This window comes from Diplodia corticola (genome assembly GCF_001883845.1).
Source record: "Diplodia corticola strain CBS 112549 chromosome Unknown scaffold64, whole genome shotgun sequence".
Classification (NCBI taxonomy): Eukaryota; Fungi; Ascomycota; class Dothideomycetes; order Botryosphaeriales; family Botryosphaeriaceae; genus Diplodia; species Diplodia corticola.
Genome location: NW_017971543.1, coordinates 159,260 through 174,871, shown reverse-complemented (window position 1 = coordinate 174,871; position 15,612 = coordinate 159,260). Strand labels below are relative to the sequence as shown.

General features: G+C 55.5%; 6 protein-coding genes across 6 annotated transcripts; 2 read left to right on the top strand and 4 right to left on the bottom strand.

Annotated features, from left to right (window-relative positions):
- Window positions 1–2,436: 2,436 nt before the first annotated feature.
- BKCO1_6400044 (uncharacterized protein) lies at window positions 2,437–4,767 on the bottom strand (the record flags this gene model as incomplete). The annotated part of the gene is made up of 2 exons (XM_020278198.1): window positions 2,437–4,593; window positions 4,645–4,767. The coding sequence occupies 2 exons, from the start codon at window positions 4,765–4,767 to the stop codon at window positions 2,437–2,439; spliced, it is 2,280 nt and encodes a 759-aa protein (XP_020126471.1).
- Window positions 4,768–4,950: 183 nt separating this feature from the next.
- BKCO1_6400043 (uncharacterized protein) lies at window positions 4,951–6,225 on the bottom strand (the record flags this gene model as incomplete). Its single annotated transcript, XM_020278197.1, has 1 exon — window positions 4,951–6,225. The coding sequence occupies one exon, from the start codon at window positions 6,223–6,225 to the stop codon at window positions 4,951–4,953; it is 1,275 nt and encodes a 424-aa protein (XP_020126474.1).
- A 664-nt stretch (window positions 6,226–6,889) lies between these two features.
- BKCO1_6400042 (uncharacterized protein) lies at window positions 6,890–7,782 on the top strand (the record flags this gene model as incomplete). Its single annotated transcript, XM_020278196.1, has 2 exons — window positions 6,890–7,014; window positions 7,068–7,782. The coding sequence occupies 2 exons, from the start codon at window positions 6,890–6,892 to the stop codon at window positions 7,780–7,782; spliced, it is 840 nt and encodes a 279-aa protein (XP_020126475.1).
- Window positions 7,783–8,567: 785 nt separating this feature from the next.
- Window positions 8,568–9,173, bottom strand: BKCO1_6400041 (uncharacterized protein; the record flags this gene model as incomplete). Its single annotated transcript, XM_020278195.1, has 2 exons — window positions 8,568–9,035; window positions 9,105–9,173. 2 exons carry the CDS (start codon window positions 9,171–9,173, stop codon window positions 8,568–8,570), a joined length of 537 nt encoding a protein of 178 aa, XP_020126473.1.
- Window positions 9,174–9,810: 637 nt separating this feature from the next.
- On the top strand, window positions 9,811–10,695 carry BKCO1_6400040 (ankyrin repeat protein; the record flags this gene model as incomplete). Its single annotated transcript, XM_020278194.1, has 1 exon — window positions 9,811–10,695. The coding sequence occupies one exon, from the start codon at window positions 9,811–9,813 to the stop codon at window positions 10,693–10,695; it is 885 nt and encodes a 294-aa protein (XP_020126469.1).
- A 1,432-nt stretch (window positions 10,696–12,127) lies between these two features.
- Window positions 12,128–12,693, bottom strand: BKCO1_6400039 (60s ribosomal protein l28; the record flags this gene model as incomplete). The annotated part of the gene is made up of 3 exons (XM_020278192.1): window positions 12,128–12,374; window positions 12,436–12,524; window positions 12,580–12,693. 3 exons carry the CDS (start codon window positions 12,691–12,693, stop codon window positions 12,128–12,130), a joined length of 450 nt encoding a protein of 149 aa, XP_020126484.1.
- Between the last annotated feature and the right edge of the window lie 2,919 nt (window positions 12,694–15,612).

The following is a 15,612-nucleotide window of genomic DNA, read 5'->3' as shown; positions in this document are numbered from 1 at the left end:
TCGCGGGTGGAGTTGGTTTGTCGGGCGTCGAAGATTCTGCGGGTTGTTGCGCATATATAAAGTAGGTAGTCGGGAGTACCATGGATCGGCACTTGGTACTTGGTAGACGGTGACGCTAACAATGCAATTCTTCACCAACCTCCGGCTTTTGCACTGTTAACACGGTGTCCACAGGCAAAATCATTGAACGCGAGAAGACCGTAGGCACTCTGACTCTTACCTCGATTCTCTAATTACCTCTTTGTTTGCCATTCTCACCAGCCGTCGTTCATCTCATCCCAATGAGGACCAAATGTCTCGCCACTGAATAAGATGGCATACCGTCTGGCGTTGCTATAGCTGCCCTTCCACATTACAGTAATCCTCTGCTTCGTGGCCGCTGCTCTCTCTACCTTCAGATCCTTGGAGCATACCTCAAGACCCCTGTTCTGTCATCACCATGGAGATAGAATATACTTAAGGCAGGGGTTGGGAACGCTACTCATTGGGCCCGCCATGCCCCAGCAAGTGGATGTGCTTCCAAACTCAAAGCGCTTGTCATAAGGGACTATGACAACGTACCGCTTGTATTAAGAGATCGCGGTACCTTCTTCTTGTATTTAAGCAGTTGGCACCACGGCGAGGAAGAAAATGCGGAGGCTAGATACAAAGAGAGTGCCATATAATCTTACAGCCTGAAACCGTATACACATAGAAATATGCCCAGTGTTGAAAAGCGATCTATTTACGTCATATATATATGTGTACCAACAATCATTTGCCACGTGTACTCATTTGTCAATCCAAAATATATGTTGGACACCACACTCGATTGTTGATCATCCCGATTTGCAAAAGCATGACTTCGTCAGAGAGAAAGACAAACGGAGTTGATATCCAGAGTTGGACGTCTTTATTGGATTTTGTCACATGCAGATCCCATACCAACAACGGTCCCACATTCGGCTATCAAGTCCGAGCAGCCCATAACAGAACCCAACCCTACAATCAAACAATGTCGGGTCAAGCCCTAAGGCCTTCATCGCGGACCACAAGCTTGCCCCCATCCAACACACATCCTTAATACACCACCAGCGTATGGGACTCCTCATACCAATCGAACGCCAACGCTTCCACACTGCGATCCCCAACCTCAATCCCACAAAGACCCTCGGCCAACAACATTCCATCTCCTTCATCCCCACCAAGCAACCAGCGGCACGAAACACTCCTCAGCCTATCCAACTCCCCAAGATGGCTCAGCACCTCCCTCCTCTTCTCAACGCCGCCCTCCAACACGCCCCAGCGCAGCCGTCAAGCCATTCACAATTTCAGCCCTCCCTCTCCTCCACATTACCATCCCCCAAGCACTCCACAACATCCACACTCCCGCTTCCATCCTCCCCTTCTCTCTCAAGTCTCAACCACTTAATCGCCTCCTCCCCAGCAGTATCCGCATCCCATCGTACCTCTCCACCTAACATTCATCGGCGCATGCAACCCATGTCCCGGCATACACGCCACCAGCCGCCGCCGCGGCCACGCTACATCAGGCCATGGGACCGCGCGCGAGAGAGAGCAGTGTGGGCGCGCGACGCGAGCTGCAGGCGGCGGTCGTCATCGTCGAGGGCTTTGTAGGTAGATGATCTACGTAAGGGTTGAGTCGGCGGCCGGCGAGGCGGGGCGGGCGCGTGGAGGGAGGAATCCCGGGCGGCGATGCGGGAGGCGCAGACGGCGGCGGCGGCGGCGGCGTCGTGCTTGTGGAGCAGGGAGACGGCGGCGAGATCGAAGCTGCGGCGAGGGCGCGGATGCGGCGGGCTTGGAGGACGGTGGGGGAGGAGGTGGCGAGGATGGAGAGCATGTCTCGGCGGGCGCGCGGGTGCGGCGGGCAGTGGCAGTGGGGACGAGGGCCGCGAGGGTCTGAGCCGGTTAGGGTCTGGAGGGCGGTTAGCGTGGCGGTGACTGCGGTGAGGATGCGCGTGTCCATGTTGGTGTGGGGCGGTCGGGGCGCGGTGGCCCGGTGGGTGGGGAGGGGAGAATTTTGTGCTGGGCGCGGAAGGCGGCGCTGAGGGCAGAGAAGTCGCTACGGATGCGCTCCAGGGGCTTGCCTGCCTCGAGATCCTGCGCTTAGCAGTCCATTATGGCTTGCGTGGTTACTGGAAGCCCTACACCGCTATACTGCGACATGATTTAATTTTTATATCGCTCCCGGCGCCTCAGATGGTCTGTCCCGCAAACGGGGATGTTACCAGTTCCTCAGCAAGCGTTCTCAGTTCGTGCAAACATACACTTCACTGCTTCGCTAGATCACAACATAGATCGTACTGCACTGAAATGAAAATTTGCGGTTGGGTGCGGAGTCAAGGCGACTCCGCGGTTTTTTTTTTTTTTTTTGAGTTTATCCTATCCTGCTCATACGCTGCTCACATCCTCTCACATCCTACTGAAATTTCTAAACTAGACGCACCAGACCTCCGGTTTCGCACTGGAGATGACCATCTTCCCACCTTGCAATACACCACGGTCCTCAGGTAAAGTAACCCACCTCCGCATCTCTGCATATGCCCAACGGACACTGGCATCTTCCTCGAATCCCGTGCGGTCTTGAAATGCGGGCTCATGTAGAGCCCCATCCAGAGACGGAGGCAAGCCAGCAAGGGTTTCGGAGAGGTGTCCCAGGTTGTTCAGCCTGTTGTCCAGGTTCCTGAGCCGAGTGACTTCGGGCCAAATCTCTCCCGTGGTGACCAGCTGCGCGGCCTGGAAAGCTGGGTCGTCGACGAGACCGCTTTCATCGTACTCCTTGTACGTGTCCTTCCTGTCCTGGAAGTTCGTGAACCAAGCGTCGATGAGCCCGGTCATCCAGGAAAGCGCAGTCGTGATCTCGCCGACAGAATGGTCGTGAATCCAATCGCTGCGGACGTAGTGGGAGCCCCAGCAGAAGAGGCGCGCGAGCATGATGCTCTCGTGTCGTGTCATGTGGAGGATTCTGTAATTGACAGTCCGGTCGAAGTGCTGCTCCAGGGTGGTGGCCTTTGAGGAGAGGTAGTAGATGGCAAAGAGATGGTACACCCTGCCGCGCATAACCGGGCCGTCGAGACTCAAATCGTCGCCCTCCCAGTGGTCTCTCAGGATCGTCAGCACGCCGTCGAGATCATGGTTCTCGGCCTTCCTGCGAATCAGCCTGCGCTGCGTCGCCGGCAGGATCTGGAACAGCTCATCGACCTTGGGCAACTGTGCCCTAACAGCCGCCATGCTGCTGAAGAAGTTGCTGGTAAGATCCATACCATGCAAGTCCTCGCCGATGTCGCGCAGCTTGTGGGTGATTTGCACCGCCATGGAGTTGTCCTGATCGGCCTTGATGGAGTTGAAATGCCCACACAGCGCATTCAGAAACGGCGACATCAGCTCGCCCCAGCCATGCGCGATGGCGGCCTGCATCGCGTTCCTCAGCCTCGACAGCGTATTCGTCCTCTCCCCACCGCACAGTTCCGGGTGCAGCGCGTCCGCAATCGCCTTCCGCGCAGCCTCGTCCTCGATCTCCGGCAGAATCAGGTCGACGACCCTCCTCTCCGCCACCCGCCACTTCTCCCGCTCCCTCCACTGCCGGAACGCCCTCATGACCCTGATCCGCATCCTCATCACCATCATCCCGCCCGGATGCTCCACATTCATCCAGTCGTGCTCGAAATACACATCCCCCGCAACACACACCTCGGGCCGCACCGCCATCGGCAACTCCCTCACACACCACGTCAGCCCCTCCAACAGCTCCAACGCCTCCCTCCCCCTGCGCAGCATCTCTTTTCCCCACTCATCCTGCTGTTGCTGCTGCGCCGCCGCCGCCCCCCGCGCCGCCACCCCGTCGAAGAACCGCCTCGTCCGATCGGCGACGTGCAGCAGCTCCTCGCCCAGCTGCGCCGCCAGCAGCATGCTGCCGTAGTCCATGAAGCGGACGTCGCGCCCCACGCGGTCGAGGTTCTGCTTGACGCTGCACGCGTCGCCGTCGCGCTGGCGCTCGAGGTTGAAGGCCGCGAGGTGCGCGAGCGCCGTGTGGGCTCGCGTCGCGGCGAGGCGGGTGGGGCCGTCCGCGTGCGTGCGGTCGGGCGCGATGGTCAGGGCGAGGGAGGTGGCGATGGCGCTGGGGGAGGGGGACGGGTGGGTGAGGGTCGGTGGGGCGTTTGAGGAGGAGGAGGAGGAGGAGGTGGAGGAGGAGGTGGAGGAGGAGAAGGAGGAGGTGGCGGAGGCGGAGGCGGAGGCGGAGGGGTCGTGGGGCGGGGCGGGGGTGTTGGCGTCTTGATCGGCTTGGTGGGTGGCTTGGTTGGTGCGGTTGGCGGGGATGAGTTGCGGTGCGGGGCGGCGCTGGGCGAGTTGTTGGGCCGGGAAGGAGTCGGCACCATGGGTGGTGGCGATGGAGGCTTGGATGTCGTCGTACCAGGACAAGAGGTAGTCGTACAGCTGGTCGCGGAGGGAGATGACTTCGTTGACGGCATCAACTATGTTGTCCTTGTGGCGAGCCAGGTCGGTTTCGTCAAGCGTGGTTTGCGACATCTTGCTTGGGGTGGGAGTCAAGGTGGGTCTTGCTCCCGTGTTGGGCTGGTTCTGTGGTTGTCGACGCTATCCAACGGTCAGGTTTCGTGTGCTTTGGTTTTGTTTCCGAGAGCTTACCAACTTCTTGGTAAGAGTAGAACTTGGAGGGTGGAGGGTGGAGGGTGGAGGAGCTGGTGGGCGGGCAGAAATAAGAAGCATGGCTTCGGCAGTGATGGCGAACAGTGAGCTTAACACCGGCATGGAGGTGAATAGCAGATGGGCAGTGGATGTCAGCCGCGACCCAGGCTCCACTCGCTGATTGGTTCTCGGGAGGACGTTGTTTAGTAGAGATTGTATTGTGCACTGACTACGGGAGAGTCACCTGGACTCCAGCACATGCGCCAGGATGTGAAGGACTACCTGTCAATACAGAACCCGCACCTGTTACCAGTCTCCGATACCGCCGTGCTCTTCGCAGCTCGCATACTCCCTCACGTCGACAAGGTACCTCATCCTGTCGTACAGGTTTCGAATATCTTCCTCCTCCTTCCCATCACCGTCCAGTTCCATGCCCAAGAATGTCGGGTCTGCTGAGTGAGGTAAGCTGCGCAGGATATCCGCCGCAAGGCCAGCCTCTCTCAGTTGCTCATGAAGATCGCGCAAGCAGATTATGAACTCGGGAGAAACATCGAGCGTTTCGCTCGTCTCCAACAAGTCCTTGAAAAAGTCCGTGCTGCTGTCTGCCCTCTCTTCCAGGGCTTCAGTCTCGGTATAATCTTTGAAATCCTGAATAGCTCCCATCCTGTTATCGTATACTTCATCGCCAGGCTCGTAGGAGTGATCATCTTTCAAGGTTCGCAAGCCCTCTCGGAACTTGCGACAGGCATGGTCAAGCTTCCAGAGGATGCCCGTCGTCCAGCCGTACAGTGTGCGATCCTTAAGGTGGTTTTCGGGGTCGAACGTGCGGCTATGGTATAGAAAGCGCAGGATGACGGTGTACATAAGCCAAGCGTAATCGAGGAACATATGCGGGATGGTGGCTTGCCGAGGCGATGTTCGATCTCTATAATGCCTTATGAGTTGATGGATGTGTGAGTATGCGAATCGGAGAGCATGATAGCGACGCAAATGGTAGTCGAACTGGTCCTCCGGGATCGGAAACGCATTCGTGATGGCGACAAGAAAGAGCTGATAGTTTCCTTTCATGACTGCAACGTCTATGCTGATACGCGATGCAAGGGGAAGGCTGGAGACTGCAGTGTCGAGGGCGAGGTCCTGCTCGGACCAGGATGTCTTCTCTCGGACACAGTTTTCCAAAAGTTCGAGGACCTGCTCCGGAGGGGTTGAATCCCTGAACCTTTTGATCCTCTCTCGGAAATGAAGGAGGGAGACGCTAAAAGTGTCGGGGTCGCCTCCAATTCCATACATGATCAACTGCCTGATTTCGTCAGGGAACGCCGAAGGATTTTTGTACCAGAAGTTTTTGATGGCGCAATAATTCCACCGACTCCACGGGAGCGCAAGGCGCCGTATGACCTCGGCGGCACCCTTTCCGGTCTCTGCGATGCTCGCGTAGCGCTCGGCTAGACCCGAGGTATGTTCCTCATACTTCGATGCGGCTGTATTCCAGTCTTTATACAGCGGAAGCTGAATCACCTCTCCATGGATGACTGTTTCGTATCCAGGATGCGCGCTGTCTGGATCAGGATCAAGAACCATTGCGGCGGCTGTGTGGTTGAGGTGGCGGCGGGTGGAGGGCAGCTATGGTGGGCGGGCGAAGATGCGAGGGTGTAGAGGAGAGGGAGGACGGAGCGCGCGTAGAAGGCGACAACACGGACGCCATGCGCTCACCATGGCGCACTGGCCACCTATCATGTGCTCCGGATACGCCTCTTCCGTGCGGAGCTCTTCCCTCAGCGCGTCAATCTGCTTCCATTTCTCCAGACCCGCAAGGCTCGGGGTCGGTGATGAGATCCAGCCGCCCAAGAATATGGTGATATATAGTACTGCTTTGTTTCAGCACTTAGGAACACTGCTAGGTTTTATACAATTTTAATCTTGCATGGCAAGAGCAACCAGCGCAAATAATTATTACTTGCTACGGACCGCAAAGCTTATAACTGCTGCAAACGAGTGCTATCCACCAAGAAAGGGCAGTGGCTCACTGAGGAGCGCAGTCGCTTAGCTAGAAACATCCTGCAGGCGTGACGGCATCCAGATTGAGTAATGAGCAATCGGGCAATGTGAAAGCGCTGCCACGCGTCTTACAAATAGAGTCAGCTGGGAGCAATAGCGACAGCGCATCCCGAAGCGGACTAGCGCCTGAAAATGGTCACATAAAATCTCAACCCCATCCAGCCTTCGACTCCACACCACCGCGAAAATGGCCTCGCCCGACGGCTCCCACTCCTGCCCCCCCGCCGCCACCCGCGCCCGCGCCCCCATCCGCCGTTGGTTCGCCACGGCGATGGAGAGGCTGCGCTTTGGCCGCCGCCGCCGCACTTCGCCGTAAGTTGATCCAGCTCACTCACCTCCCACGAAAATGCTATCTGATGGTCAAGCCCACAGTGCTTCGCCCGCTCCTCCTCCTCCACCAGCACCACCTCCTCCTCCTCACTCGGCTTCCGCGCCGCCGCCGCCGCCGCCAACCCGCCGCGCCCCGCCCCCGCCGCCCGACCCCATCCGGCGCCCGCGCCCGCGCACCGTGCCGCTCTCCGAGATCGCGGCCAGCCGAGCGCTGGTGTCATGGCTGCCGCCGAGCCAGCGGCAATGCACGCTCTGCCGCAAGCCGTACGACGGCGCCGTAAGTCCCATCTCCAGTACATCCTCACCATTTTCAACAACACGCTACACTTACCCTTTACCTTCTCTGCAACAGAACTCCGACCTCGAGCGCCGCACGCCGTGGGAGGAGAGGGAGCTGGCCGTCCGGGTGCCCGGCTGCGCGAAGAAGCCCGAGAGCCGGGCGCACGTCGTGGGACGGCGCTGTCTGGAGCGCTGGGTCGCCGTGTCGGGCAGCCCGCATGCGTGTCCGCTGTGCGCCTTCAGCGGACGCTGAGCAGCCGCGGCTCCTGGATTGGCTACGCTCGCCGTCTCCTCCCCGGCCGGCATGCCTTCAAGGAGAACACAGGCACAAGCGGGAGCTTTGGGAATACATCAAGTCGCAATATGCAGCCCGTGGCGATCTCGTCTTTACAGGTTCGAACGCGCTGGTTGCATCACCCCACAGGATTCCGCCGCCTACAGTGGAGTACCGAAGGAGCTGCAGTACGTTGACCGCAGGACCCTCAAGTGGGTTGCTTGCTTTGGATGATGAACCGATCACGGGTTTTCGTTATTTCTTCATTTTCTTTTTTTGGCGGGCTTTTTCTTCTTCTACTAGCCCTCATCATCGCGTACGGAATGAATCTCACCACCACTCGCGACAGTCTTGCCTTTGACCACTACTGGTACTGATCGGTGCTTACATACATATTCACATTACCACTTTCCCGCATTTACAGCGTCGTCGCGACTTCTCGGTAAGTGAACAAAGAAAGTAAAAATCCGGAAAGCCGTTCGCGAATCGTTCTTTTACAACATCGACATGAGAGCAAGACAAAGAATTACGGTGGTATTAGCACGTTTCGCATTTTAACCAGACGTTCGAGGTTGGACTTTCTCTTTAGCTGATTTCTCTATGAGGTCCAATGGCCGTTTCATCGGGCTTACAAGTAATGACTAACGCTTGGCTGTTGTTTCAATCTTCCTGGAGGTTTGACTTGACGAATAGGCTAGTGCATATATGGGTAAGTGTTCCACTCTTTCCGTTCAATGAAAAGGTTGACTGGAACCCTGCACTAGCACAGCTGTTCAAAGTGAAGTATCGTGGCACGGTTTCTACCTCGGTTTCTCTAAAAACTCGCCCACAGGCTCGGCTTCTTGTGCAGGAGGCAAGTCTAAATAATGCAGATTCGACATTGACGCCCGTCATCAGGCTTAGATAATCATACTATCAGGATCCACCATTCCAAAACCCTACACTCCCCCTTTTCTATCGCTAAGAAGATACCAACAACCATTTACTCTTTGCAGCAAAAGACCTTGCGGTCATCACCCTCACACCTCTCATTCGGGTTATCACCGTACTTACTCTCGGTGATCTTCTTGGTTCCATCCGGGCACTTTGCGTGTTCGCACTTGGGAGCCTCGCCATGCCATGCGCACTGCTTGCCCTTATAATCCCTCAGATCCACCGGCATGATCTGAATCGGCTCTTCAAGATCGAAGTACCAGCTTCCTGTCCCAGGCGGGACCTTATCGGCATCCTTCCAGTAAAACCACGCCGTGCCGCGCGCCAGCTTAGTGTACTGCTTAACCCATAGGGTTCGCGCCGCGATTTCGTCGAACCAGGGAGTAGTGTCGTCTGCGAGTTGCCTGTCCGTGTCCCAAAGGGTGATGGTAGGGATGTCGAGTCGTTCGTTAGCCCAGTCTTGCGCTGCGTCCTTATAGTCTCCGATGTAGAAGACGAATTCGTTTTCGTCGTTATCCTATTTCTCCATCCTCTTTTCTATTTCCTCTTCCGTAGGTGTGATTATGTCGCCGCCGCTGGCTGGGACCGGCCCTGCGAGAATAAAGCTTGCGCCCCGGAGAGCAAGAAGCGCGACTGGTAGGATAGATGGGAGCATCGTTTCGGGCTTTTTTGTTCGGACCGGGTGTTGAATCTAGTGCAAAATCAAGCTTGTTTAAGCCGAGTCGTAAAGGAGGGAGATGTGAGGTAACGTAGATAATATGAGCTGGAGTAGACGATTAGCTGTGAAGGCTGGGGTTGCTGATATCCCCTCTGACCTTACTTCCTGGACCTTTTTATCATCGAGAGAGGCCGTAAGCTTGGGCACAGTCTACGCCGCAGTCGCGTTCCGTCCGAGACCATACGATGCTGTTGGTGTTGCTGTTAGTTCGGAGTTTTCATGTCTCTCCTCCTGTTACCGGTCGGATGGGACGGTTTCATTAATAGATCAACGCGGTGCAATTGGGCCATTGCGAAGGACATGAGTAAGGGCCATGTAGTTAGGTAGCCGATCACACGGTGCTCCGTCGGCCGATCGGGGTCCGTGGTGTGTGGGCGGCACAGCACCTCCAGGCATCAACGTCGGGCGGCTACACGGCAAAAATAGAAGGCGACTACGCCGCACATGTTGGAGGTTGAAAGACGCCGCATTTCGCTTTCTTCTCTCACGGCATCAACCTGTCCGCATCACTTCTCTGACCTCGATCCTCCAACCCGCGTCCACTCCGTGCACTGCCCCCCTCCATCAAGCATCCATGGCGACTCACGACGAGGTTTTCAAGGCTTGCATTGATCAGCCTCTCGACACCATCCTCTCGCTTGCTTCAACATGCTCCAATGGCGATGAGGAGTTCGAAAAAGAGATGTGCAGGAGAGCCGTGAAACATAACCGACCCGATCTACTCGACCACCTTCTGCGCAACGCCACCGCGTCGTCCGTAGAGCGCCGCAGTCTGCTCCTATTAGACAGCGCCACCTACCGGTCGCCGCTCTGCGTCGACATCATGCTAACTTACGGCTTCGACATCAACATGTACGACGACATGATCGGCGGGGTCCTCAACCGCGCGCTAACCCACCGCGGCTGCCCCGAAAGCTTCCTCGCCTGGCTGATCGACGAGCGCGGCGCCCTCGTCAACCACCCCAAAGACTGGACCTCAAAGCCGCCCTGCCTCGTCCACGCCGTCTCGCACGGTACCATCCCCCAAATGAAGCTCCTCGTCGCCCGCGGCGCGGACGTCGACTTCTCCAACGCGCTGCACTGCGCCGTCGGGTGTGGCTACGTCGATAAGGCGCAGTACCTTGTCGAAGAAGCCGGCACCAGCGTGAATAAGCCAACCGGGGTGGCCAGGCCCAGCTTCTGGTACGGCGACGCGGGCAGCACGCCCTTGCATGTTGCGGCTGCGGGGAACGAGGTCGCGACTGCCGAGTACCTTTTGCAGAGGGGAGCGCATCTCGAGGCTAAGAACGCGAACGGGAGGACGCCGCTTCAGGAGGTCGAATACATTGAGGAGGTCGCGGCAGCTAAACCCAACCCCAGAAGCTTGCCGCATAGGCTGCGGTGGCTGGTTGGCGACCAGTATAGAAGCTATGAGGGGATGTCGACTTTGTTGAGGGAGTGGGAAACTCGGAAGGAGTAGCTGTCTTCCTGATTCGGTCGCGTGAGTTCGCTGGCTCGAGTGCGGTTTCTCTCTCTGTTTCTCTCCCTGTCTCTCTCTCTCTCTGTCTCTCTCTCTCTCTAACAGGAGTCACCGATGATCGGCGGATTGGTGATAACACAAATAGGAACTACAAGGTAGCTTAAAAAATGGGAATTACTGCTACAGCGCACTTAATTCTCAATTGATTAACAAAACGAGATTCTTGGTAACCAAGTGCAGTAGGTCTACGTGCTCACGGGCTCAGTCGAGAGGTGGAGGTTGCGACTAGACATTTCCCAGGCTAATAAAACAGATTGAAAATCATGCAAAGGTAATGACAAGGCAACTCGTTCCGCACTAAATCGAAGGGATGTCGGCCACCAATTTCGCCTAGACGAGAAAGACACAAGTACTTTTCAACACCACACAAAACAATCCGCTACCCGATCATTTTCATGCATTTAAAACAGCTAGCAATAAGTTCAGCATGGAGCGTATTATAGTGTGCACACCGTATCACAAATTATTTCCCATTCCTCAAGGTCCTCTTAGCCATGTAGTAAGAATCGGAATGACAGCAGGGCAAAGTTAGAAGACCACATCAACGACGCGCCAAAACTGCTGACCCGCATTCGTAAACCAGGCAGGCGCCAGATGCCGAGCCTTGTGCTACCACCGGTCAAAAACACTGGAATTCCATTCCAAGACAGAGTAACCAATCGAATGATTGTGAATCTCGCATGTCATCTGCACCGGGGGAGATCTCTGGATATTTTGACGAGGCTTTCGCAGAGCGACGCCTTGTCTCGGAGCTTCGGGACTTTGCAGGCTACGCTTGTCCGGAAGTGCAGGGCAATTTTGCTGCAGCACCAGTGTGCTCCAATCAAAATCGTGGCCTGGAATGCAAATCTGGTACAAACAAATCCGAACCGCAGTAACTCAAACGAAATCCTCAGCGTTGGCAATCTTGAATTTTATGCAGTTGTGTGCATTGATTGCTACAAACCTACACGGAGAACACACAATTCTGGACTCTAGGTTCATTTGACGCAAAGGGCAGGTCATGCGTACATTGAGCAGCCTGGTTTTCCAAGACATCATCACAGTTCATGGGTTCAACAATACGACAGCAATTCACCAAATGCAAAGAACGCGATGCCGGCGCGTGACTTACCTGTGGAGAGCTCTCTGTGGAGGCAACAACACAGGGGACTTGGGCAATGCTCAAAGGTTTGTTCGGTAAGATCGTGTTCAAATTTTTCGATCTTTACCCAGCCACCACGCTGAGAAAGAGGTCTGTTCGGTAAAGACTAATTTCTAATCTCTACCCAGCCACCACGCTGAAAAGGTCTGTTCGGTATGAGAAGACACACGAGGGTGCTCTCAACCCAGCCACCACGCTGAAGTCCCGCAGCCCTCCGCGATTGTGCGTTTATGCGACGAGTTGGATGACACCGCCGGCCTCCTTGATCTTGCGCTCGGCCTCGGCGCTGACGTAGCGGGCCTTGACGACGATGGGGACCTCGGGGAGACGGCCCTTGCCGAGGAGCTTGGCGTAGCCGAAGTCGAGGAGGTTGATGACGGGGGCCTTGTCCGTGGACTTGGCCTGGATGTACTCGTCGCGCTTCTCGGCGGGAACAAGGGTCCAGAGCTTGTCGAGGTTGATGACGGGCTTGAAGCTGTGGAGGGACAAGAGTCAGCGCGCGATTTTGAACGAAGTCGGGGAGCGGGAGTGCTTACAAGTGACCCTGGACCTTGTGGAAGTAGCGCATACCGACCTTACCGAAGTAACCGGGATGGTACTTGTCCATGTTGGTGCGGTGGTGGTGCTGGAAGCCATTGTCAGCGGGAGAAACGGGTGAAGCTGGCGCGGATTGAGCGTACCTGACCACCGGCAAGACCACGACCACCGGGATGCTTCCTGTGCTTGCCGACACGTCCCTTACCGGCCGAGACGTGGCCGCGGTGCTTGCGGGTGCTGGAGAGGCGGGTAGGCATTGTTGCGGTTGCGGGGTGGTTGTCGCCGTTGTCGAAGGAAGCGCAAGCCAGAGTGCGGAATCGAAAATTTACATGTTTGTGGGCGCGCCGCTTAGTCAGGTGAGCAAGCGCGGTTTAGCCGAGCTTCGTCCGCCTCGCCGCCTCGCCGCCTTTGAAGCGCGCGCCGCTGCCTCCAAAGTCCGTGCGCCCGCCCGACAGCTCTCGTTTCTGACTCGCGTGTCGCTCACCTCAAACACAAGATTTTCTCCGCCTCCGATACAGATGGTCGGGTCTCTTCTCACTCACTGCCAATTTACTCGACCCTTTCAGCTTGAACGTCATCGTCTTTTCACACCGGGCGACAGCCAAGGGTAGCAGCAACACGTGCAAGTTATTTTGGGCATTGTCGCCCTCTGCGCAGCTCTGTGGATTGCACTCGCGCCACCGGTGCGCATCTTGTCCCTCAACCTGGGGACCGTTGCGCCGAAGACAATTCCTACAAATCATGCCGACGTAGCTGTGGGATCAACGGAAAGCCTGTCTACCGACCCAATTCACTATCCACACTATCCTTATCCACGAAGAAAACATAGCCCATGCACATTTCACATTTCGACTCTTGTGAGCTTTCGCCCTTGCAATAATGCCAACTGCATAAAAAAAAACCTACAGTCCGCCACGCCATACCCAAACACCAACCCACCCACCACACGATATCTACCTCGCCACACCGTGCTGGCACGCCCATCCGACCCTCGACAGCGCCAAACGATGCTCCAGCGACCGCGTCCAACCTGATCAAAAATATACAGCCCCTTCCCAACACCACCTCCTCCTCCGCCCCACCCCACGACCGCAAAAGCACCAAAGGAAAAGACCTTGCCAACAGGTGGCCACGTCTTTCAAATAGGTGGCCGCGCCGTCCACCCGCAAACCCGTCACATGATGCCCTCTTCAAGGGCAAAAAAAATAATTCTCTCCGACGGGGAATCTGTTGATTATTAGTAATTGTTTAGGGATCAGAATCGAACATGGAATCTCACCGAACCCCGGTCTCCCGCGCTTGCTAGAACATACTGTTTTGACAAGCGGAAATCATCACCACTAGACCATCGAAGATGACTAACCCCTTGGAGGAGCTGATGGAGGTGTTGTTGGGAAAAGGGTGGCGAACAGGCGTTATGGCATCCAGACCCAAGCCGGGGCGGTAGAGGGGAACGAGAAGGCAGGGTGGAAGAGGGCTTTGGTGTGGTATCTTGGGATAAGAGGGTGATTGGTTAGTGGCGCGACGCGGTCGTGTTGCAGCGTCGAGCGCCTATGCGAGCCGCCGGAAGCTCTTACAGTTGCATATTGCTCGTCCACAGCACATGCACCATGCACTCCGGCTACCCAATTACTCTCCAATTTCTTTCCCGCCCCTCTTCAACAAAGAATAATAAAAAAAAGGTGAACGTCCAGCCCTTGGGCGCATCGACTCGTGTTCTGGGCCACTGGCGAGATTTCGGTTCAGAGCTGGTGGCGTTGCGCCCGACCCACACACAAAATCAATCCTCAACATCAACCCCCACTGGCAAAAATGAACAACCTCCCAGGGCATGTACACCACGAGCAAAAGAGATGTGCCGGCCGGGAACTGAACCACCAACGCTGTATTGCATCTACAAATCTGCCGTGGCAAATACATCTTATATCAAATCATCCGAAGCGGGGAACGGTGCATGCGAAGAGGAGCAGGGGATCGGATATAGATAGTAAGATGACTCTTTAGAGAAAACGCCGAAACTCCGTGGGGAAGTATCACGATCAACGAGGTCAAGGCTTAGGTGCTTATCGGTCATGGTCAGCCACGGGGGGCTAGCTAAGTGCTTCGGACGCTCAGGGCGAATCAAAAAGTCCAAGACTGCCCGGAAAGGTGCCGTATAATGGACAATGGGATGAAGCAAATGGAAGGACTACACGAGGTGCTTGTTGCAAAGATTCAAAGGAAAAGAGCTAATGCAGCTGAGCTTCCCTTAGTACTTAAATACTGGTACCTTGTCTATTCCGTCTCTCCGCTCCGGGCATGTTCCGCTCCTCAGCGTCGGCAGTTTGAGCCATTACCAACACCTTTTCAAGGAGCTACAAAAAGTCGGGTTTGATGGAAACAATGGTTGGACTCGATGCAATCTACTGTCTTATTATGCGCGGTGTTGCATTCATCGAAGAGGCCAAGGTACTGAGTTTCCCGGCCGCCAAGAAATGATGGACTGATGGGAATTTACTCAGGGAACACCATAAATCTTGTCGAATGGCCCGCGGATAGCTTAAAAACACTTTATTTGGGACAGTTGAGCTATTGATGCCCCACAAGTAAGACAACGGGCGGCGAATCCGAAAATTTTGCGGTGGACGCTTTTTGTCGTGAGTGTTGTTGAAAAACTGTAACAAAAGTGACACCAAAAAATATAGCAGCACCATCTCGCTGCCAATTCTTCTATAGCTTCCTCGATTTTATTATTTACTCCTTTGAAGCCAGCTTTCATGCTTAAAAAAGCAAATCCTTATGTTTCGCGTTCACTGAAGCGCCACAATGGCCAAGTTTTTTTTTTTTTTTGAAACTGTTCGAGCACGCGGATGGGTATCCGGACGGGAGCTTCGCCTCCTTCTACGTGGCAGCCTATGAGAATGACCCTTGCAGTATTGCAGGTTTCGTGAGAAAGAATCAGGGGTCGCACACCACCATGAACTGATGCATCGCCCAGGCGCCAGGCTCTGGGAATCTTGGTTGTTCTCCAAATAAGAGGTAGCACGATATCGTAACTATGAAGAAACGAGATCATACCATTCTGAGATTACGTAGTATCAATTGAAAGAGGTGCACATAAAGGACCGTTGCGACGAAAGGAAGCGAAATCTGTGCTGGTTTTCCAAGCATTGACCGAAGCAGTACCTGGTGACATC